This window comes from Lynx canadensis, chromosome A2 (assembly GCF_007474595.2).
Source record: "Lynx canadensis isolate LIC74 chromosome A2, mLynCan4.pri.v2, whole genome shotgun sequence".
Taxonomy (NCBI): domain Eukaryota; kingdom Metazoa; phylum Chordata; class Mammalia; order Carnivora; family Felidae; genus Lynx; species Lynx canadensis.
This window is the reverse complement of record NC_044304.2, coordinates 95630943-95655361: the sequence shown is the minus strand read 5'-3', so window position 1 is coordinate 95655361 and position 24419 is coordinate 95630943. Positions and strand designations below refer to the sequence as shown.

The 24419-nt window shown below is 38.4% G+C and overlaps 1 protein-coding gene across 2 annotated transcripts in view; it reads left to right on the top strand.

Annotated features, from left to right (window-relative positions):
• CDK6 (cyclin dependent kinase 6) overlaps positions 1–24419 on the top strand; it is a 253055-nt gene that overhangs the window by 55026 nt on the left and 173610 nt on the right. For both annotated transcript variants that reach the window (XM_030307954.2, XM_030307955.1), the window contains exon 3: positions 15171–15306. In XM_030307954.2, coding sequence (XP_030163814.1) covers positions 15171–15306 — 136 coding nt within the window. The remainder of the gene's footprint in view (positions 1–15170; positions 15307–24419) is intronic.

Below are 24419 nucleotides of genomic sequence, written 5' to 3'. Positions count from 1 at the left end.
GTTTGAAATAATACTAACTTAGCTTTTATAGTATTGAAAGCTTTTTTCCTGTACAGCTCTATCCCCTTTCATGCTATGATTGTTATGCACTTCATCTTTATATATTGTATGGCCATTATCATAGATTTATAATTGTCGCCATATGCATTTGTCTTTTCAATCATATTAGGGAAAAAAAAAGTTCCAAACCAAACTACAACATTACTGGTTTTCTTTATGTTTATGTGTGTAGTTAATTACCCTTGCCAGTGTTCTTATTTGATTCATGTGGCTTTGAGTTACTCTCTTGTGCCCTTTCATTTTAACCTGATGGACTCCCTGTAGCATTTCTTCTAGGGCAGGTCTCCTGGCCACATACTCCTGCAGCTTTTGTTTAGCTGAGCATGCCTGGAGTTTACCTTCATCTTTGAAGCATAGTTTCTCTGGATATAGAATTCTCGTTTAACAGTTTTTTCCTTCAGCACTTTACATTTGGCATCCACTGCCTTCTGCCCTCCAGTGTTTGGATGAGACATGGGCTATTAATCCTACTGAGTTTCCTTTGTAGGTGGTGAGTAGCTTATCTCTTGCTGCTTTCCAGACTCCTTTTTTGCTTTTTGAAAGTTCGATTTGTACTGTCTCAGTATGGATTGCCTTGCCTCATGTTTATGTACCTAGAAAGCACTCAAATAAAGGATCATAATAATAATGCTGAATTAAATTATTGTCATTTCATAATAACAATAATGATCATGAATTATCCATCAGTAGAACACAATCAGTATAGTGTGCTTAAAAAGTAGGGGCGCCTGGGTGGCTTGGTCGGTTAAGCGTCTGACTTCAGCTTAGGTCATGATCTCATGGTCCGTGAGTTCGAGCCCCGCGTTGGGCTCTGTGCTGACAGCTCAGAGCCTGGAGCCTGTTTCAGATTCTGTGTCTCCCTCTCTCTCTGCCCCTCCCCTGCTCATGCTCTGTCTCTCTCTGTCTCAAAAATAAATAAACGTTAAAAAAAAATTAAAAAGTCAAGAAAATATTCAGTGCATGCTGTAGAGAATTCCATTAAAAACTTTAATTAAAAAAAATTTTTTTAAGTTTATTTATTTATTTTGAGAGATAGTAAGTATGTGCACAAGCGGGAGAGGGGCAGAGCAGAGAGACAGAATCCCAAGCAGTCTCCATGCTATCAGCACAGAGCCTGATGCGGGGCTTGAACTCAAGAACTGTGAGATCATGACCTGAGCCTAGACCAAGAGTTGGACACTGAACCACTTAACCGACTGTGCCACCCAGGTGCCGCAAAACTTTAGTTTTTAAAAGTAGTGTGAGGGCTTGAGATGGGTAGGAATCAGGTATCGAAAATATTCACTTATGTGGAACACCCAGTCACCTGATAGAATCCCAATATGAGTTGTTCTTACGGTTCTTTGCAAAAGAAAAATTCTTCTTTGGGGGACATGTAGTTGCAGCTACACTTCCACATTCTTATCTCCTTTAGTTGTTTTTTTTTTAATTTTTTTGAACATTTATTTATTTTTTGAGAGACAGAGACAGAGCATGAGCAGGGGAGGGGCAGAGAGAGAGGGAGACACAGAATCTGAAAAAGGTTCCAGGCTCTGAGCTGTCCGCACAGAGCCCGACGTAGGGCTGGAACCCACAAACCATGAGATCATGACCTGAGCCCAAGTCTGACGCTCAACTGACAGAGCCACCCAGGCGCCCGTATTTTTTTTTTTAAGCTTTTTTTGTTAAGTTTATTTGTTTTGAGAGAGACAAAGAGAGTGAAAGTGGGGAGGGGAGAAAGAGAGAGAGAGAGCGAGCGAGAATCCCAAGCAGGCTGCATGCAGTCAGTGCATATACTCTTGAAACCTGCATTTTCTTTCATTAATATATTATGAATGTCTTGCTTTCAGTGCCATGAAATATTCACCTTATTATGTGAAATATTCCTAGAACAAAGATCAAACTCTAAAATAAAACTATGTAGGCATACTACATCATAACTTAGTATTCTACATTTTTACATGTGAACAAAGCAGCCTAATTTCAGATGCCTGAGTTTGGCAGTTGATAGAGATAACAGTTCTTTCAACTTTTCCAACTATGTTCTGTTTTTCTTATCTTTTAATATAGTTTCCTGATGGTGTTCTTAAAATATATTTATAGAACCTTTCTGAATTCTTAACACAGTAGTTCTTGGAAATTTTGCTTGAATAGATCTAATTTTAAAAGGTAAGATGTTAGATGTTAATTTTTATAATGACTTTTAAAAAACATGTGTTCGTTATTGTGGTTGCTTATACTTTATTATATTAGAAAGGGCACAGGATTCTTACTCATGAGACCCAGGTATCTTATTTCTTTAGTTAGTTTTGCCATTCTGCATTCTGTTGACCTGTGTCTCCTTATCTATAAGATAAAAGTACAAAGCCAGATAATCTCTAAAGCTCCCCATACTTTCAAAATTCCATAATTCTACCTTGTCTTGTATGGCAAACATTAAAGTAACTTGAAGAATTCGTGAGCTGTCATTGTTTCTCTTATATTTCATGGTAATTCTGTTATTTTTGACCTGACAATTAGCCAGGCATCAGAAAGGTAATTTTATTTTTCCCACATTCTTTACAGAGTTACTCCATATTGGAGAAAGATTAAAATCACATACCTTCAGTGAAGCAGTAATGCATACACATTTTTTTTCCTAGAACAAATTTAAGACCGTAAGTTGTTAACATACTTAATTTTTAAAACTGCGGTTTCAGGATTGAGGATTGGGATTTTCTCAGTAACTCAGGAGCAGATTGAAGAAAAGTATATGAGTGATGGAAGGAAGAAAACTTAAATGAGAAAAGAAGCTTTTATAATTCTTGTTTTTGAAATGGGGATTTTTTTTTTCTTATTAAAAACTGTTTAAGTTCTCATTATAGAAAGTCTAGGTAGGCAAATAACAGAAAAAGCAATTCTGTAATCTTATCACCAAGAGATAACACTGTTAGCATCTTGATTCATCTTTTTTATTTTATTTTATTTTATTTTATTTTATTTTATTTTGAGAGATTGAGAGAGAGGGAATCGCAAGCAGGCTCCGCACTGTCATTACGGAGCCGGATGTGAGGCTTAAACTCATGAACCAGGAGATCGTGACCTGAGCCAAAATCAAGAGTTAGACGCTTAACCGACTGAGCCTCCCAGGTGCCATTCTTGGTTTATCTTTATACCATTTTGTTTATATATATGGAATCACGCTGTACATACTCTTTTGAAACCTGCATTTTCTTTTAATAATATATTGTGAATGCCTTTCCATGTTCAATAAATATGAATTTGAATCCTCTATCAATTTGTGTATCTGTCTCTCCAGAAAGGTTTTTTTTTTTATTTGTTTGTTTGTTTTACCAATTTGTACTCCCACAGTGATGTGGGTCCATTTCACAAACACTCACAGATGCTATGCCAGTGTATCTTATAAAAATTTGTTACCCAATTTGAGGGGCTTAAACAGTATATCGCTAATGTTTTCATTTATGTTTCTTTAAGTTATTACCATAGTTTAACATTTTCTCATATGTTTACAGTCATTTATGTTTCCTTAAAAGGAACTAACTTCAGTAGTTGTTTTATTAGATAAGAACCTAATCCTAAGTACCTGAATTAGTGCTGGGATAAATTTACTCACCTCATAAGGATGTGATTATGAAAGATTTTTGGCTTACGGTGTAGGTAAAGTTTGGTTAGTTTTCTTCTAAGACCCAGCAGACAGTCTTCAGCACAGACAGCTGCCTAGTTTTGGCTGATTCGTCGTTTTTCCTCAAGAGAGGCCCAAAGCTGGAGAACAGGGCTTTTACAGGTCAGAAATGGAGACAGAACTGAATGTTGAAAGTTTTCCAGAATCCAGCACTCTTTCTGACTCAAGCCAGAGCTGTTGACTTTGCTTTCAAAAATATCATTTAACTCTTATATTTTTGAGATCAGAATATCTTTTTCAAGCCCTGTGGGGTGAACTGAAGTGTGTCATTTTTCTAACTAGTTAAGGGGAAGACGTAAGGGGGCCTAGGGAGGATCAGTAGTCTTCAGCTTTATTTTTTCTGTGAATTTTCTGAGCATTTTTTTTTCAGCCCAGCATGTAAAGCATATACTGCTATATCCAAGTTTACCAAAGACATTTGTGGATTGGCATTACCACAGCTCCTGCCAGCCAGTGTGTCTCCTTTGCCGTGGAGAGGTCTCTGACCCAAATGCTGCCCTACATACAGAGGCAGGATTGGTTAGGAAATCAGACTCTGGAGGCAGATAGCCTGACTTCAGATCCTGTCTCCACCACTTACTGTAGTGTGCTTTAGGCAAAGTACTAAACCTCTCTCTGGCTATTTCTTTTCTCCTTTTGTTTTTAAGCAATTTTATTGAGATATACTTTACATACCATCAAATTTATCTGTATAAACAATTCGGTGGTTTTTAGTGTATTTACTGAGTTGTGCAACCATCACCATGATCTAATTTTAGAACATTTTATCACCTTGAAAAGAAACCCAGTACCCATTAGTGGTCATTTTCTATTCCTTTCCACCTCTCCCTGCCCTACCAACTTCCAGCCCCAGGCAGCCACTAATCTACTTGCTGTCCCTATGGATCTGCCTACTCAAGATTTATCCATATCACACCATGTATCTCTACTTCATTCCTTTTTATTATCAAATAATATTCCATTACATGGATATACCACATTCTGTTTATCCATTCATTAGTTGATGGACACTTCCGTTGTTTCTACTTTAGCTATTATGAATGATGCTGCCGTGAACATTTGTTTATATACATCTGTTTCTTTATTCATAAAATGAGCACCATTTCATAGTGTTGTTGTGAAGACTAAAGAATTCTAAATACGTAGAATTACACAGTAGATAGGGAGCAAACTAACAGTGTTAAGGAATAAATGCAACTTATTAGTGTGTGTCCTCATTTACCACCAGTTACAAGATGTGGCTTACTCAGAGTGCCATGCTTTATTTCCTAGTGATGTCTCTGAGGATCCCCTCTTTTCTTTTACTGCTGACTTTTCCCTGAGTTACAATTCTGAAAACTTTAGTTCATTCAGTAAACATTATTAAACACCTGCTGTGTGTTAGATGCGGTACTGGGTACCATTCTGGGTGTCATGGAGAATTAAAAGAACAGGATGAACACAAGTGTGGAGAGGCACACAGTTTAAGCCTGTTTTTAGTTTGTAGTCTGCAACCTCTGACCTCCCAGTAGGGTTTAAGACTTGGGGGCCCCTGAACCCCACCTTCACACCAAATTTTTTTGAGGTCTCTTAATTTTTGAGGCCACAGTTTTTGAGGTCTCTTAATCCATTCTCTCTTGTCAGGCCCTTATTTTGACCAGCATATCTATCTATGTATGTCAGGTGGCTGATTGAAGCCAGGTGGTACGTAAGAAAAAGGCTAAAAGTGAGGTAATTGAGTCTTGGGGGAGACCTCAACAGGTAAAAGTGTAGGATCTCATTCCTGCGCTATAGCTGGGGTTGCTGAATGGGGTTTATTCTAATCAATATGTAGTAGTCCCTGATTTTCTTAATTTGCAGGTTTCTTCTTTCTATGGAGTTGACTTTATGGTTTTTTGAACCTACAGAACAACTATTTTGTATTGGAACTGGACTCAGCAGAAGTATCAGCTCAGTATTGTCTAGCTACCCCTGTTTTCTCTCTCTTGATTCTGGGTAGATTGACTCGCATGGTGACTTAAAATACACTTATCGAATATTTGCCTCTGCTACCATTCTCTGCCCTCTAAGAGAACAGATATGTTTTTATGATTTCCTCATTTGTTTTAGCGCTAAAGTAGCGTTTCCTTTTTCCCATAATAGCATATAGTTGGCATAACAGAGTGATGCTGCTACCTCATTCTCTCTGCCTTTCATTGAGACAAAATGCATTAACAGTTTAAAGAACGGTTGGGTAAGAAGTGCTTGCTGCAGGACTGACTGTGAAAGAAGTTTAAATTCTATTGTTTAATGTCCATTTCAGGAATTCATCTTGAATATGAACACAGTAGTATACAGGCACCCCATATTCCCATTAGGACATCCAGAAAGCTTATTTGGGGCCTAGCTAATAGTATACCAATTTTGTGTTGTTATGTGCTCTCATATGGTAGTAGTGTGTTTCCATATATACAGGTTTTACTGTTTGCTCTGTTTTAAATATTTACTGTAGTGCAAGTCATATCTTGTAAACTTGCCCAATTTGGGGGATTCCCATTTAGCTTGTAAAACATTTTCTGATTAATGCATGCAAAGATATTAACTCATAGATCCGGATGGCCACACATATATAGATAGACGCTGAAACCAGATTAGTAGAAACTCTGAGGATGAACAGGAAGATGATGAACCACAAAACTTTCTTATGAACACACTTTATGCTGTAAAGAATCAAGTGATTTCATAAATAAAAGAGGTTGACTTTGCATTCACTTGTCAGGTTATGGTAGCTTTAAACTTAACAACATGAACACAAAGAGATTTCCCTGCTTTAGAATTACAATTTGACATTTCAGTTGACCCTTGAATAACACGGGTTTGAATGCGCACACCCACTTGTATGCAGATTTTTTTTTCTGATATAGTACTGTAAATGTATCTTCTCTTTCTTATGATTTTTTAAATTACATTTTCTTTAGCTTACTTTATTTTAAAAATACAGTATGTAATACATATAACATAGAAAATATGTGTTAATCAGCTGTTTGTGTTCTCAGTGAGGCCTCCGGTGAACAGTAGACTATTGGAAGTTAAGTTTTGGGGGAATCAAAAGTTACACATGGATTTTTGACTGCAGGGAGGTCAGCACCCCTAAAAACTCTGCATTGTGCAAGGGTCCACTTTACTGTGCATGTCCCCTTTTCAGCAATAGGTGGTGGGGTTGCTTAATTGAGGGTTCCAGGAGAACATATCTCTGAGCATTGGATTCAGCCTTTAAATTAAACTTTATGTTATTTTTAAATACTTCTCCTTGCCTCCTCATTTCCTCTTACCCCACTGAGTCCTTTCCTGTTCTAGGTTACATATTCCTGTTTGCGATGAACTTATCCCTGTGTCTTCTGCCTTTCTCTGCTTTTTCTCCACAAAATGTTTCTGTAGTCAGACCAGGAGCCTCAAATGGGAATCCTGAAAGGAAGTCGCATGGTTCCTTGGGAGAGATGAACTAGTCTGTTCTGGGGCTGCCCAGTGCAGCCCAGTGGACATGCTCATGGAGGGACCATTTAAGGTAAATTTTCCCCCAGCAAGTCAGGACTGGTGCAGTCACCTAGAGGAAACTACTATTGTTTATATGCTTGACCTTAATTCATTTTGTCTAATATATAAGACATATTTGAGGTCAGATGTTGATGTTTCAGAATCATTTAACCCTTCTAAGATATGTATAAATGTCTTAAGGCTGTTTTTGTTTTCTGTTGTTGTTGTGTTTTTTTGTTTGTTTTTGCTAGTAATAAAAGCCCAACCCAATGTTACTAACATAACTAATAAATCCAAGGGTATATCAGGCACAGGTAGGGCCAGTACTTAACCAAAGTCTCTTGCCTGTCATTTCTCTGCTCTGGCTCTTTTCCCTGCTGGCTGCATCCTATGGTATGCTCACTAAAGTGGTGGCAATGACAGCCATCGGCAGCTGCGGGCTTATATGTTGCCGGTTTGGTAATGTCAGATAAAGAGAGTTCTACCCTCCCAGAAGTTACAGTTAAAGTCCTGGGACTGATTCACACGGTCCTGTCCATCCCTGAATCAATCATTATCACTCTCTTTGTCCAGGGTAGGTTTACATGCCATGCTGCGCTCATGCCCCCAAAACCATATTGCCTGAGTAGGAGTGGTTCCTCAAAAAAATGAGGATATGGTTTATAGAAGAGGTAATAGGTGTTGGAAAGGCAGACATCACAGATGTCTACTGTAATAGCACGTAGAAAGAATTTGCTTTGATGTGATATATAAAGTTTCATGTTATATTTATAGAATTTATTTGGAATTAATACACAGCCATACGTCATTACTTATGATTTTATATGTCAGTCTTCTCTCCCCTGGCTAGATAGTAAGGCTCTTACAGACAGTACCCATCTTAGATGTTTTGTAGTCTCTAAAACTTAGTACCGCACCTGCATGTGGTAGGTACTCATAAATGTTTATGGATGCTGCTGAAATGGCAAGCTCCTTCTGGAAGCATGCTGATTATTGTTGGTGGCAAATACCTCTGGAGTTACACCATTCAGTGTTGGTTTAGAACAAGTGCACACACAGTCCATATTTAATGAGCAAAAGGAGAACACCCTGGCAAGGATCCAGTAGTGTAGGGCAAGTGGGATGCATGAACATAAATTGGGTCCATGCAAGAAGCTATAGGCACAGAGTGTGCTTCATGGACAATAGAGAAAAGGAGATAAAAAAGAATACTTCTCAATTCCAAAGACTGGCTGTAGTTCAAAAAAATTTTGTTTAGGGCCCTTAGGCAGCTGTGCCAGACATCTCTCAGCTCTTGAACTATTTGATGTCCAAACATTCAAGAGTATGAAAAAAAAAGTGACAGGAAAAAAAAATCCTCCTAGAACTTCCTGTGACAGGTCAAAGTTTAATCACAGCAAATAATGCAGATTTCCCTTTTATTATAACCACAACAGAAAGGCAGGGCTTGTGTTTACAAAGCATGTTGTTTGGGAGACCTTTGTAAATTGTAATCTTTGGAAATCCCAAACCTATTGGATGTAATCCCATCCATTAGATGAAGGCAACTTGCCTATGCAGTAGATCCAGAATAGCAAGTTAAATGGAAAACATGAACAGGAAGCAGTCATTAAGAATTACAATGGGTAGGATGCAGAGTTAATTCACGGAGATATTTTGTTATGAGATAATTACATCACTAGGACAGCTGGAAGGCTGAGAGCTGTGCTGGGACCGCAGTGCTTGCTCTCTGCCCTGCAGCTGAGGGGTCAGGACAATAGAGACTGGGAGAGAACTTACTTTATGGGATAGTTAGGGGCTTTGGCTGACTTAATTGTGAAATGGTAATGACCTATCTGCCTTTTTTGGATTGCCTTTTGCATAGCTAAACTGGATTCAAAAATTTAGTAAATGCCGAGAACCACTTTTCACTTCTACTTTTTGAATATTCGCTTGGATCACATTAAGCACAGCTCTAATGGATACATATTGAATGGTAGTTTTCATTTCCTCTAAAAGTCATCTGAGATATTTTGCTCATATTCAGCACAGTGTGAATATATTTCTCTTATGGAACTACAGCATGTAATAGTTGAAGTGGTATTTTTGTCAGTTTACTGAATAGCAAAAAAAAAAAAAAAGTTCTAGAAAGTCTTAAGATGTTGGTCAACACAAGAAATCATACAGTTGAAGTTATTTTCCAGTGTTTATGTTCAAATGTTCAGACCTGTCTGGCTCTTTTGTTTTGCAAGTGTAGGGGTTATAGGCAGCCCGGCCACATTCCTCATTGATTTATATAAATATATTACAGATTGTTAACCTCCTGCCAAATACCAGGGATTTCAGTTCTTGTTTAGCTCAGTTGCTTTATGTGAGACTTATTTGTTATATTAAAACATCTATGTTCTCTTTATTGCCCACCACAGTGACTATTATTTATTTGATTTGGGGTAATTCCAGAGGGAGTCATTGTAGACAAAAAAGCATCATAAATATTATGTTCTAAAATTCCTAAGATGAATACAGGCTTTTCCTGCTATTTGGAAGTAGACTGTTCCTATGAAACCTTCTGTAGGCTGAAGTGGTGTAAAGTGAAGAAGCAATTACCATTAATTTATATGGAAAATTTTTTGAGTGTTCCCAGACCCAAAAAATAACCTCTCCTCGGCTTTTCTGATACTATGGGACACATCTTGCTCATGGGTGCACAGAATAAATCGAGAAAAAGCACAGATGCTCTCAGAAACAATTCAAAGCTATGGTGGCTTGATGCCTAGAGGCTGAGTATAGTTGTGAGGACAGAGGTTGGGGGTGCCACCTCTCACTGTTTGGGGTGCATGCTGTCTCTGTAAAGGCTCACTACAAAACAAATATTGAATGCTATTTTCACTTTTCTCCTTTGTTCCTAAAAGTGAAAATCCTCGGGGCGCCTGGGTGGCTCAGTCGGTTAAGCATCCGACTTTGGCTCAGGTCATGATCTCACGGTTTGTGAGCTCAAGCCCCACTTCAGGTGAGCTGGAGCCCCAATCCAGGCTCTGCACTCTCCCTCCCTCCCTCTCTCTCTCTCTGCACCTGGTGGGATTCTTTCTCTCCCACTCTCTCTCTCTCTGCCCCTTGCCCACTCATGCTCTCTCTGTCTCTCTCATAAATACATACATACATACATACATACATACATACATACATACATAAAATACATTTTAAAAGTATTTTTAAAAAAGAAGAAATTGCTGAAAGCAGCAGGAGGATAAAAGAAAAGGGTAGCAGCACTGCCCAAACAGGAGGTTGTTCAAGAAGAGGAAGAGACAATACATGAAGACAGTGAGTGAGGTATTGAGTTGGTATCTGAGGTTTCAGAAGAGGAAATTCTTCAGGTCCAGTTCCTGACTTACCTGAAGGAATTACAGTGGTATATACAATTCCCGAAAAGTAAGGAGATTCTGTACCTGAGGTGACTGTGGGAGATTCTGGTGAAAGCTCGGAAGACCTCTTGGCCAAGATGAAGAATTTGTAGATAATGGACTGACCTGTGTTTTTCCTGAGTTTAAGCCTATGCAACATTAATACATACTCTTTACAAAATTGTTATACTTTTTGAAGATACTATGTTACTTGTTGCTTTCTCCTTTCAACTAAATCAGTAACGTTTGTCACTTTCTCCCTTCGACTAAGTTAGTTACTCTCCTAAAACCCATGTTTCATTCTAGTTAAGAAAAACGTGAAAACTTAGCCACTGAAATGTTTTGGCCTCTTGGGAGGGGTGGAAAGTAAGGACCAATTTGATGCTATATTTCTTTTCTTTCCAGTAATTCTGTGTGGTCTGTTTCCTGAGGCCATAGACAGTAAGTAGTATGTGGTTCTCAAATATAGGGGAAAAGGACAGGAGGTACAACCTGTTGATTAGAGCTAGCAGGCGTCTACTCATTGTATTTAGAATCATGCTCTATAAGAAAACTATCCACTACCATTGACTTGGCCAACAGTGAAAATTTATAGTACTAACCTGCAAAATAAAAATATCCTCTCAAATGTTACCTGATGAAATATAAGCTGAAATGTAGCCATTAGAAAATTTTGTAAACTGTGAACTATATATTCAAAACAAGACAAAGGCAAATAAAAGGAAGCTTTCTTCATGGGTAAACAGATAAAGGTACTTTCCGAAGTACAAATTACTCTATTTCTGCACTGACCAAGGAAAAGAAATAATTGCATCTGTGGAAAAATGTATCTGGAGTCACTGTACTTTATTGAAGCACAAAGAATAAATTTAGGCTAAGATCATCTAGATTATACCCATTATATGGGCTACCTTCTGAATACTGCATTTTAATTTGATTCTCTAGATAATTAGATAGTTGTATTTGGGGCATAAAAGAGACCTAAATTTCCCCAGCAATGACTGGCATATATTTATTCACTGGAAGGGTATCATTTACCCTGATCATGACCATTACATTATAAATTGATAAACTGGTTGTCTCTGAAGTTGCATACAAATAATAAAAGCTTGGAGAGCCTTGGTTACATAAATTCCCCGTGGTTTGGAAACCAATAAAAAATATGCATATGTAACCTACATGCATATGTAGGATGTTAACATGCTATGCTAATCTTGTATTTTGATGATTTTTTGCTTTGAAGATACGAATGTCTGAATTGTATCTCTAGGGAAGGGGTGCCTAGGTGGCTCAGTTGGTTGAATGCTTCTCTTTTCTTTTTTTATTTTAAATGTATTTATTTTGAGAGAGAGGTGCAGAGAGAGGAGAGAGAAAATCCCAAGCAGGTTCCACACTATAAGCACAGAGCCTGATCCTGTGCTCAAACTCACAAACCGTAAGGTCATGACCTGAGCCGAAGTCAAGAGTGGGATACAACAGACTGAGCCACCCGGGCACCCCTGAGTGTTCTGCTCAGGTCACGATCCCAGGGTTGTGGCATCAAGCTCCACATTGGGCTCTGTGCTGATCCTGGAGCCTACTTGGAATTCTCTCTCTCCCTCTGCCCCTCTACCTTGCCCTCTAAAGAAAGAAAGAGAGAGAGGGAGAGAGAGAGAAAAAGAAAGAAAGGAGGAAGGAAGGAAGGAAGGAAGGAAGGAAGGAAGGAAGGAAGGAAGGAAGGAAGGAAAAAGAACAGAAAAGGAAAGAGAAAAAGAAGAAGAAAGAAAGAAAGAAAGAAAGAAAGAAAGAAAGAAAGAAAGAAAAAAAAGAGAAAGAAAGAAACTCTAGGGAAGAAATGTTAGTACAAAATGAAAAATGCGATCTCCACTTATAAAATAAGGTTCTAAAAGTTGATTTCAGAAAGTGCCCCCACCCAAAAAATAATAGCACCTTAAGAAATAAAAAGAATTATCTCCTTGAACCAGCATGAGCCTTCTTACCTAACACCATTCTTTACCTAGTCGAGAATACATTAAGAAGATACATTAAAATTTATACAAGAATGGTAAACACTATGCAGTATCACATGTGTCTCTTTAACATTCCACATTTTACCAATTGCCAATTAAAATTAGTGCCTTTTCTCCATGGCTTATGATTTACAGCAGTTGGCAGTGGCTTCCATGATTTCACCTTTGCCTAGCTCTCACATGTGGAGTCCCAATCACTGCAGGTGCCATCAGTGAGTCTTTATATCTTGAAGAGAGTGACACAACATTGAGGAAAATAAGTTGGGTGGGTTAGATGTTATTCTTGAATTGTGTCATACGAAGAGTGTTTGAAAACATGGTTTCAGTAAAATGAAGCAACATAACATACTGCCGCGGCTGTTAGGTAACTAACAACGGTTTGGAAGCGGGTGATCTTTGGTTCAGCAGTGTTTTATGATCGTTTTATTCTCCAGTTATGTCCCTGTCAATTACAGATTATAAGCACAGTAAGAACTGGACTTACTAAGATCAGTGTTGACCTGAGGCAGTGATAAACAATGTATTTTTTTTCATGAAGGAAATGCATTCATTATAGTGGAAAGCATTTTTAAAGTGATGTTTAAGGAGCACAGCTATAGTGGTGCAGTTCCCTTGTTTGTGTTTGAGTTTAGTACATCACTGTGGTTTTATTGTATTACAAAAATAGAAGCAGGGGTGCCTGGGTGGCTCAGTCAGTTGAGCGTCCGACTCTTGATCTTAGCTCAAGTCATGATCTACAGTTCATGAGATTGAGCCCCAAATTGGGCTCTGCACTGACAGGGCTGAGCCTGCTTGGGACTCTCTTTGCGCCACCCACTCCCTCCCCTCCCCCCGGTCAGGAGCTCGTTCTCTCTCTCTCTCTCTCTCTCTCAAAATAAATAGTAAGCATTTTTTTAAAAAGAAAAAAAAAGTAGAAAACATATAGAAAGAAGCTTCTTTTTCTTCTTCAAAAGGAAGGAAAAAGTAAAGCTGGAAAAGTATGTGGGATTAATGGAGAGAAGATGTTCAAAGGAACCTATGAATAAATGGTAGTTGCCTCACATTACCAAACGGAAAGGGTTGTTTTGATAAACTTCCCAGGTGTCGGATTCATGCATGATAGCAAGTATATTGGTCATAGTATGACACTCATATGATTAATGGCCTTATCTTTAATAAATTTATTAGGAGTTTTTACTTAATCAGAATAATTTTTTTAGAATAAGTCACATCAGTGACTTTAAGAAGACTTTAGAATTTCAAGAAAACAGGGGCGCCTGGGTGGCGCAGTCGGTTAAGCGTCCGACTTCAGCCAGGTCACGATCTCGCGGTCCGGGAGTTCGAGCCCCGCGTCGGGCTCTGGGCTGATGGCTCAGAGCCTGGAGCCTGTTTCCGATTCTGTGTCTCCCTCTCTCTGCCCCTCCCCCGTTCATGCTCTGTCTCTCTCTGTCCCAAAAATAAATAAACGTTGAAAAAAAAAATTAAAAAAAATTCAAGAGGTAGGATGCAAAGTAGATAATTGAGAGTCAACCCGGCATTTTAGTAATGGGTTATATGCACATTTATAGTTAGTTTCTTTGAAGGGCATGTTTATTCCGTCTTTAAAAGTGAGAAGACTATGTATAGCATTTTGTTAGCCTTTTCTTAGTATTTATATTACATTCTTGTCAAATTTACAGCTTGTTTACAGGTGGTTTGTTTAATTATTCAAGCATGTGGTGAGCATCTCATGTGTCGGATAGTGTGTTATGTGTGGTTGAAAGTAAAGAAAATTTGTCCCTGGGCTTAAAAATGCTTTTGACTACCAAAGGCTTTGCTTTTAAAACTTAAATTTCAAATTAGTTGTAGAATTTTATGGAAGATACCGGATTTGCCCATCCAGACTTAATTATAATGTTTGTTCATCTGTATCATTTAATGATGATGTAGTTTACTAATGCTGTTTAAAATACCTCCTCTCTCCAAAAAAAAAAAAAAAAAAAGTTAAAATTTCAGTTTTGATTAGTGTGATATTTGAAATTTTTAAACCAAGGATTTATGCCCTTTCCAGGGAAATGATTTGATTCCCCAGGATGAGAAGGCTCTCTTAGAAATAAACCATATTTCATCATCCTTATTTTCACAGGCATGATTGTAACACCTTAAATTCCAGGAAAATCTTCATCGCAGAGTGCAACATCTCCAAAGAATACTTAATCTGTCTCTTTAATAATTCTTGAACTGTGAGCTAAGAAGAACCATATTTTCCTAGGCTGCAGTTTTTTAAACTATCTCTATTGGCAAGTACTACATAAGGTCTTAACTAAGGAAACTCTCCAGGCAGACATTCCTATGCTCTAGTCATGTTGTTTTCTCTTTGCCGCTGTGGATTTTGTCATCACTTAATGAAGTGTTTCTCTCCTAAATTTCATATTGCAATTAAAGTATCAGATCCCATTAGGCATCCTTACATATTATTTGAAGGAATGATAAACGCTGCCCCCCGCCCCCCCCCCACCTTTTTTTTAAACCTGTTGTGCGATTGAGTTGCAGAATATGTTACTTCTTTGCTTATTGCTACCTACTTAATATCTTTCTTTTTTCTTTTAGGTTGTTTGATGTATGCACAGTGTCACGAACAGACAGAGAAACCAAACTAACATTAGTGTTTGAACATGTTGATCAAGACCTTACCACTTATTTGGATAAAGTCCCGGAGCCTGGAGTGCCCACTGAAACCATAAAGGTACCAAGAATCATCTGTCTGTTTGATTAAATAGTCACACTATTATAGCCTATTAAGCAGTCATATTCCTTCCATATGAAAATTGCCAGGAGGGCACCCAACTGGCTCAGTCAGTCGAGAATATGACTCTTGATCTTGGAGTAGTGAGTTCAAAGCCCACATTGAGCGTTAAGCTTACTTTAAAAAAATGCCAGGGGCGCCTGGGTGGCTTGGTCGGTTAAGCGTCCGACTTCTGCTCAGGTCATGATCTCACGGTCTGTGAGTTCGAGCCCCATGTCGGGGCTCTGTGCTGACAGCTCAGAGCCTGGAGCCTGTTTCAGATTCTATGTCTCCCTCTCTCTCTGCCCCTCCTCTGTTCATGCTCTGTCTCTCTCTGTCTCAAAAATAAATAAACGTTAAAAAAAAAATTGCCAGAATTAGAGCTTTTGGAACTCAGTATATAGTTAAATATATCAACCAAGATGTTCATATAATGAGATATATTCTAATTCATTATTTTTAGGGTTCTGTGAAAAAACTGTTTTAGTTTTCATACATATTAAAATTATTGAAAAATATTTAAATATACATTATCTGGCCATAACCTTAGAAGGTATAGTGTTGTAAATGTAGCTCAGTCTTTTTCTGATGATTCACATACTCTGAGGAATGTAATTTGAAACTTCACACATAAGCACATTGCATATTATAATTGTATACTGACTCCAGGATGTAACTTATACTATGTAAATCTGAAATACTGGCTTTTAGGCCCTCCTTTCTCCATTTTTCTTTCTCATTTATAAAACGTTTATACTGGGGCGCCTGGGTGGCACAGTCGGTTAAGCGTCCGACTTCAGCCAGGTCACGATCTCGCGGTCCGTGAGTTCGAGCCCCGCGTCAGGCTCTGGGCTGATGGCTCAGAGCCTGGAGCCTGTTTCCGATTCTGTGTCTCCCTCTCTCTCTGCCCCTCCCCCGTTCGTGCTCTGTCTCTCTCTGTCCCAAAAATAAATAAACGTTGAAAAAAAAAATTAAAAAAAAACAAAAACAAAAACAAAAAAACGTTTATAGGAAGCCTAAGTGCCAAGTACTGTCCTAAACCCTTGGGATTTAGGAATGATTTAAGACTCCTTACAGGTCAGCAGGCTACATGTGCTGTATTGACCAGACGTCCTTTCTTCCTTTAAGTCTAATGGAAAAACCCACTTAGAAAGTTTTGTTGGTCATACTTCTGTTCTGCCTAATGGAACTTTCCAGTAGATCTTTTAGATCTATGCACGTCGTGTGCAGGTCTTCATGAAAGACCCTTCTGTTTATGTGAGTTAGGTGACTTCACTAAACAGACTCTTTACCTAATCATTCATTGTTGAGAAATGAATTCTGGAATTCAGCATTGTTTTAGATAGTAGGGAATAGCTGGAAATAGTTTCTCTTGTGTTTCAGTAATAGCCAGTTCGTGTTGTCAGATACTGACACATTTAGAACTTTGACATATTGAATGATTTATTTCTTTGGTTTTAGATTGATAAAGAGTTTATGTTCCCATCTGCCTTTCATAAAAGAATATAATGCTCAGTAGTGCTCTCATTTCTTCCTGAGCAGTTTCAAGGACTTAAAGGCCCTTTAAATGCAGGTGTCCCTACTTATCTGTTCTTGGTCCTCTTCTCCTCCATACATGCACCCCTCTTTCCTCTGGACTTCTATTCCAGTTTTGTGGCTTCAGTTCTCTCCTTTGTAAGTTTGTCTAAAACCCCATGTTTAGCATGCAGGGCGTAGCCCCTTTTCATGGACGATATGTTCTGCCAAAATAGACTCTTAGTGTGGTTCATCATTTCCTACCTGTGTGGTCCTCCTGCTCAGTGCCATTTCTTTACTCCCCATCAATAACCATCTGCTTAAGTATCTGGCTCACCCCAGATAGCGTTTGACCAACTTTCACAGGTGGATATAACCTTATTTGTCAAACAGCACTAGTTCTACACATCTCCTCTTCTTTGTTATATTTTCTACCTTTAATTGTATTTGTATCCATATTTTAACTATTCATTCATCTTTGTATCCTGACAGTCCCTACACAATGATTTATACACATAGGTACTCAATAAATAAGACACATTGACAACCTTTCTTTAGATGTGATTATTTCAAAATTATTTTTAAGTGACTTCCAACAGCTTAAACTTATACTGTCAAAATAACCATCAGCTTCTTCTGATGCAGTTAGTTCTAAGTTCAAAATTAGTTTGAAGGGGGAGTCAATTTTTTTAAGCAGCAAAACAAGATAACCATATATGTATATATTATATCATACATTACCACCTGCATAGGTGATTTGAGCTTCACATTAAATCCTCCTGGCATTAGAGGGTACTAAGTGGAACTGTTTGCTACAGTATCATGTAGTTAAAGTGGTTGATAAACCAGACTGACGCGCTAAACTATGGTTTGATCAGGTAGGAGTAGAAACAAAGTGGGTTAGGGGGAATTATTATTATTTTTTTAATGTTTATTTATTTTTGAGAGAGAGCAGGTGGGGGAGGGGCAGAGAGAGAGGAGGACAGAGAATCTGAAGTGGGCTCTGTGCTGACAGCAGCGAGTGCTGGGGCTCGAACTCATGAACTGTGAGATCATGACCTGAGCTGCAGTCAGATGCTTAACCCACTGACCTGGAGGGCGCCCCTGAGGGAATTCTTAAGGGTGGGGTGCAGGGGCAGGTAGGATAAGATGAGGAACAGGTAGAAAGGTGGCCACCAAAGTGAGGAGAGGAGAGGAAAGGAGTTTGGGGAGTATTTGAGCCAAGGTTGATGGGGGAAGATGGGAGGCAGGAAGGGGAGAGGGAAATAATGCTTGTTACCAGAAGGTTTTGACAAATTGAACTGTTTTGTGGTTAATGATCTATCCCTGCTTTCATAGTAAATTATGAAATATTTCAGTCAGTTAATGTGTATGTCAATGGTTAATTGAACATTTTTGCTAACTTAAAGGCTAGTCAAAAGACTTTTTGTCTTCATCTTTAGCTTTTGAAAATTTTCTGAACTATGCTATGCTAATCTGCTTTTCTTCCTTATCAATTATTAGAATGTTTTTTTTAAATAATTTGAGTGTGAGTGATCTTTTAAAAAAGGCCATTATTTAAAACACAAGTAATCACTTAGAAGCATTATAAAACTATCAATTGTATAATTTTAGGCCAAATATACAAATGATATAAAATTATTTTTAGTAAAGATGTGTACTTTTGTTTTTGTGATCGACTTCTTTTTAAGAGTTGGTGTGCAGGGTAAACGTCTGCTGAGTAAGAGGTTCTGAGTTGGGGTTCTGGTTAAATGAATTTTGGAAGGGCACAGCCAGAGAATAGAAATATTTCATTATTGTCTAGGCTTATTTATAGGAAGTCTCAATAACTAGATAACTAGATCAAGAGAATATTATTGTTCTGAAAAATCTATTGGGAACACAGTTGGATTCTTATGTGGAATGTTTGTTGTAATAAGAGTTTTTCTGAATATGCTGCTACAAATATTTATTGAATATTTATGGACAGTTTTGTGCTAGCGTTTGGGGAACACAAAAGTGAATTAGGCATGAAGCTACTCTCAAGGACCTTATACTATAAAAGAAGAGATAAAGTGCACCCAGAAGCATGTGATACCCATTTTCTGTGGTTATTTCAATAGTTTAGGGAATGTTTTCAAGTACACACACACACACACACACACACACACACACTTGTGAATGAACACAATATATAGCTGATTCTGTGTATTACGAAACCAAAATATTTTCTAGAATCTTCTTCAAAATCATAGATATCAGTATTGACATTGGCTTGCAAGTGTCAGAACATGCCAGATTGTAAACTATAAATATGCATAAAATCTTAACATGAAATAGATATAAAACAGAAAATCAAGAAAAGACCTCACATAAGATCGTTTAGGCTAAGGGAACTTTCCTCAACTACCCCACTGTGTTTTCTGTGGCACTGTTTACCTGTTATTCACAAGTTCAGGATATTCTATTGCCTGCTAAGGACATAAATTGCAGTAGGTAAACAGTACTTGGTTAAAACTGGAATGCTCCATGGTCTTTGACTAGATATTATAGAGGTAAAATCTTTTTGTTCAGTACTATTTTTATCAACATGTTTGTTAGAAAAGAACCCATGTGGGGCGCCTGGGTGGCGCAGTCGGTTAAGCGTCCGACTTCAGCCAGGTCACGATCTCGCGGTCCGTGAGTTCGAGCCCCGCGTCGGGCTCTGGGCTGATGGCTCGGAGCCTGGAGCCTGTTTCCGATTCTGTGTCTCCCTCTCTCTCTGCCCCTCCCCCGTTCATGCTCTGTCTCTCTCTGTCCCAAAAAATAAATAAACGTTGAAAAAAAAAAAATTAAAAAAAAAAAAAAAAAAAAAAAAAAGAACCCATGATGGGCTTATTTGACCTGCTTTAATTAGATCACCTAGTTTTTCTTTTTTATGTTTTATTATTTATTTCGAGAGAGAGAGAGCCCACAAGGTGGGGGAGGAGCAGAGAAGAGAGAAGGAGACAGAATCCCAAGCAGGCTCTGTGTGCTGTCAGCACAGAGCCCAACATGGGGTTCAAACTCACAAACTGTGAGATCATGACCTGAGCCGAAATCAGGAGTCAGATGCTTAACCGATGGAGCCACCCAGGCATCCCGATAATTTTTCAAGTGCATTTAAATACCATTTGTTATTAAAAAATATAAAAGCCAGAAAAGCATCCCTGAAGTCCTAAGTATTTGTGAAGGTTGGTGGTTGGGTGAACTCACTGGGATAAGCCTGAAATTATTGTGTGGTGGTCATGTGAGACTTTGGCAAAGTAGGTGAAGGGTACAGGCCTGAACTGAAAATTGCCATTGAGAGGCTCATGGGAATAAAATAAAATCATTAGTGGTTCTTTCCAACATTTTAAAGTGTATCTTATTCTAAAAAAAATAAATAAATGCATACATACATCCTATGCATACTTCATCTTGACGTCTTTATCATCTCTTCTTGATTTTCTAAGGTACATCCATTCATGTTGATAATGACATTTTGTATAGAGGAGCCTGCTGACTGCTGCGCCCAGAAATCAACAAATAATCACATTTTGCTTCATAGACTTAACCATTGCCGTATTTTGTTTTCCTATTTCTACTTGAGAATGTTACCTTTTGATTTACTTTATTATGGAGGAATTTAGTGCCATCTTTATTTTTATATGAGATTTGGTATTGTCTTCTTGGGCTTGCTGCTTAAATTTACCAGTCAATAATTGATACCTTATTGATTGTCCTTTTTTTTTTTAGGGTTCATGATACATTTAGAGTTTCTGTGCTTATATAGCACTTTTCATTTGTGAGGGCTTTATGAGAAAAAAGGGCTTCCAGATTTTTTTTTCCCCCTCTTTTCATGCCTTTATCTGCCACTCTGAGAGGGGATCAGAAAGAAGCTGTAAATAAAATCCCTCTCTTGTTCCAGATAAAATCTGCTTTATGAAGCCTTTAAAATGGAATGCCCTTAGGGCACCTGGGTGGCTCAGTAAGTTGAGTACCCAACTCTTGGTTTCAGCACAGGTCATGATCCTAGGGTCTTGGGACTGGGCTCCACATTGGGCTCTGTGCTGAACATGGAGCCTCCTTAAGATTCTCTTTCTCTTTCCCTTTGTCTCTCTCCCCAGCTCATGAGCACTCTCTCTCTCTCTCAAAAAACAAAACAAAAACCACACACACACACACACACACACACACACACACACATAAAATGGAATGCCCTCTTTTACTGAACTTGGTACATAGGCTTAACTATAATAGTACAATATATTTCCTAGTGTATGACCTGGCTTCTCAACATCTTATAAACTCTTTAAGAACTTAGTATCATTGTTTGGACATTCTGTGCATGTAACATATCTGATGAAATTGGCAATATAATTTCACAAGTATAAATTCGAGGCACTGAAAGATTAGTCAGAAAAGATCAGTTGCCTCTCCAAAATAAAATGGGGTTCTTTTAGCTGAAGACCATATGGCCCCTTTGTGTGACTCAATCTTGGAGTAAAAAATTACATTTTATTTATGTATTTCTATGATAAATGAATTCTATAGGGCTTGAGAAGGCCAAAAAGCTCAAGGTTTATGTGTCTGTGTGGGTCATTTTCTCTTTGAATTAGATTTCATTTTATCTTCAATTGAATGTTTCTTACAGATTTCTGTTGGTTGTAATCTTTTCACTAGGAGATAAAATATACTATTAGGTTTATTTTACAAAACCCAGACTTCAGAGACTGACACGCACTCTTAATAGCACCTGTTTTGTGCCTCTGGGAAATCTCTGTTTTCATGAATAATATCTGCTTGCAGTAAACAGTGGCTCTGGTGTCAGTACGGGATGCCCAGGGCCAATTCATCTTTCTCCATCTGACATAATGCAAAGTGACTGATGGGTCCCCCTCCAACTGCAGATGAGGAAAGTCTCCCAGACCCTTCTCTCCTCTCACCCCTAAAGGAATCAAGCCATCACCCCTCTCAGCTCCTGGTGGTCTCCACTTTGCCTGAATTATGAGCAGGTGATTTGTCTCATCTTTGCAGGACACAGAGCAAATTAACATGAAAATATCGCTTCTCAGAAAACAAGGCAGGCTTGAATGCCCTGTCGCTGCTGGTCATTAGCCATCTGCCACCGACACTCATACTCTGTTTATCACATTTGAAATTCAGAGCAGATGTTGCATAATAAGGTGATCCCAAAAACAAGGCAAGAAATTCAAAGAACACATACTCCACAATAACGATAAGGATCCTGGAAGGACATTTTTTTTCCCATCTAATATCATGGCTGGACTAATTGAATAGACCATGTTTTTTAAAACACACATGCACACACACACATCTGTCCTAGTGTTTAATGCTGCTTTTTGTACTAACATGAAATAATTTTAAAAGAAAATGCATATGTGAAAGATGCCTGAGAGGACTGTTTAATAAAATTAATTTTAATAAGCAAAGCAGAATGTCATTGTAAGACTAGTTCTTCTGCAAAGGACCTCAAAGGCCGGTCATGCTGGTGTTGATTTTTACTCTAGGATGGGCCTCAACTTACAGCAATTTAACTTTAAATAGTTCACTCCTGTAGTACGGTTGGATTGCTCAGGGCTCATGGCTCTCCAGTGCTGTTTCCCAGACAATTAATTTTCTTCTTAGTACTCAATATCTTATGTTCCCTATACTCTTTCCCTCTGCCCCTATCCCCCCACCACCCACTGTCCCCACCACTCCCACTGTCACCCACACCCTGACTCCCCACACACTTCACTTTCCTGCGTTCTGCATAGCTCTGCCCCCACCCCCTCTTCTGTCCCTGGCTTTGGGCTCTTTCCAGTCTGAGCCCTAGGAGTCTTTCATTTTAGTTCCACTATCCTTCCACACTGATGTAGTATTTTACAGGACTGGCTATTACCATGTTTCATCTAATCAATGTAAGCACATTCTAGACCCTTATTATGCCTTATAAAAAGTACATCATTCATAATATATTAACCATGGTACATGGAGGCATTCTTTTGTTTTTTTTTTTAAACAACAGGCATCTGGACTTTCATCAGAAATATAACCTAGATTATAGTTTTGGGGGTTTTTTCCTGTAGAAAGTCAGCTTTGAGTATAGTCTTTTGACTCAAAAGAAATGTTTTCTCCACACAAACCACACCCTTACATATGTATGTGCCCCCCCTACACACCCACACACACACACACACACACACACACACACACACAGAATTTGGGATATTCTTAAGAGGAACAGCAGCACTATTGCTCTCAGAAAGAGTTAAGCAGCCAGTCCAAGTGGAGTAGCAGAGTGGCACCACAGTCGGCCATTGACTCCAGTATGAGAGATCATCAGAAGGAAGTGAGTCAACACTGAGTTTTGCCCAAATTTAGGGGGAAATGTGGAGTGTAAGAGCTGTAAGTGTGTGGTAACTTTCAATACTTCTTCAGAGAGAACATACTTAGATAATCTAGCTTTTGAGGACTCTTCCAGGACCAAATGCTTAGGCAATTTCCCAAGCCCTGTAGTAGCTGAAAATATCAGAAGAAAAAGGACAGAATTATGCAAATACATGATTATCTAAAACTATGTAATAACAGACTATAACAGAATTATTTAGTGGTTTGGATTTTTTTTTTTTTTTTTTTTTTTTTTTTTTCCTAACAGGAAATAGGGGTTAAAAAAAAAAGCTAGTGTCTTTATAAAGGTACTGTAAGACTGACTCAGTAAAATAAATAATACTGACTCACTAAAGTAAGCATGTGACACTTTGATCAAACTAATAACAGGTAAGTTGGAATGTCTTTAGAAAATGCTTCTTCACCTTAGGCATTGAATCTGTTTATAGAGCCCATTAAAAAGTTGCAGGCAGTGTATACCCAGTCTGTATCACCATAGCGACACATAGCAAAGTGATGCTGTGCATAGAAGAGGGATATTCCTCATCTAAATTTAGTATGTGCCTAAGCTCCCTGGTTATAGTCTTTTTTCTGGCTCTCTTCCTCTAAATGTTGGAACATTCAAGGCTTCTCCCTCAGCCCTCTTTTCTTCACTGTCTATACTTTCTGGTTAGGTGATGTCACTCAGCCCAGACTTCAGATATCATATATCCTGTAGCCTGACCTCTCCCTCGAGCCCTAAATACATTATAGTCAGTCAGCCATTTGATATCTCATCACCAAAAGATTGCCCAAGAATTCTCTTCCCAATTGAAGCCTTCCCCATCTGCCTCATTATTTGAACCCCAAACCTAGGCATTATTCTTAACTTCTTGCTTTCCTTCACAATCTTCATTTAATCCAATCTAATCTTCATCCACGTACTTTTGGCTTTATCCCCAAAAGATATCCCTGGTCCAACTAGTTTTCAGTATCTTTATTGCTAAAGCTCTAGTCAAACCCATCAAACCAGCTTCCTAACTCAACACGCTGTCTTCTAATCCTGCCTACTATATAGACCATCTTCTGTATAAGAACCAGAGGGACTTTACTAGAACATGAATCAAAGTGTTACTCCCCTACTGAAAACTTTTGTCCAGTGGTTTCCTATGACCTGTAGAATAAAAGTCCTACATAATCTAGGGCTC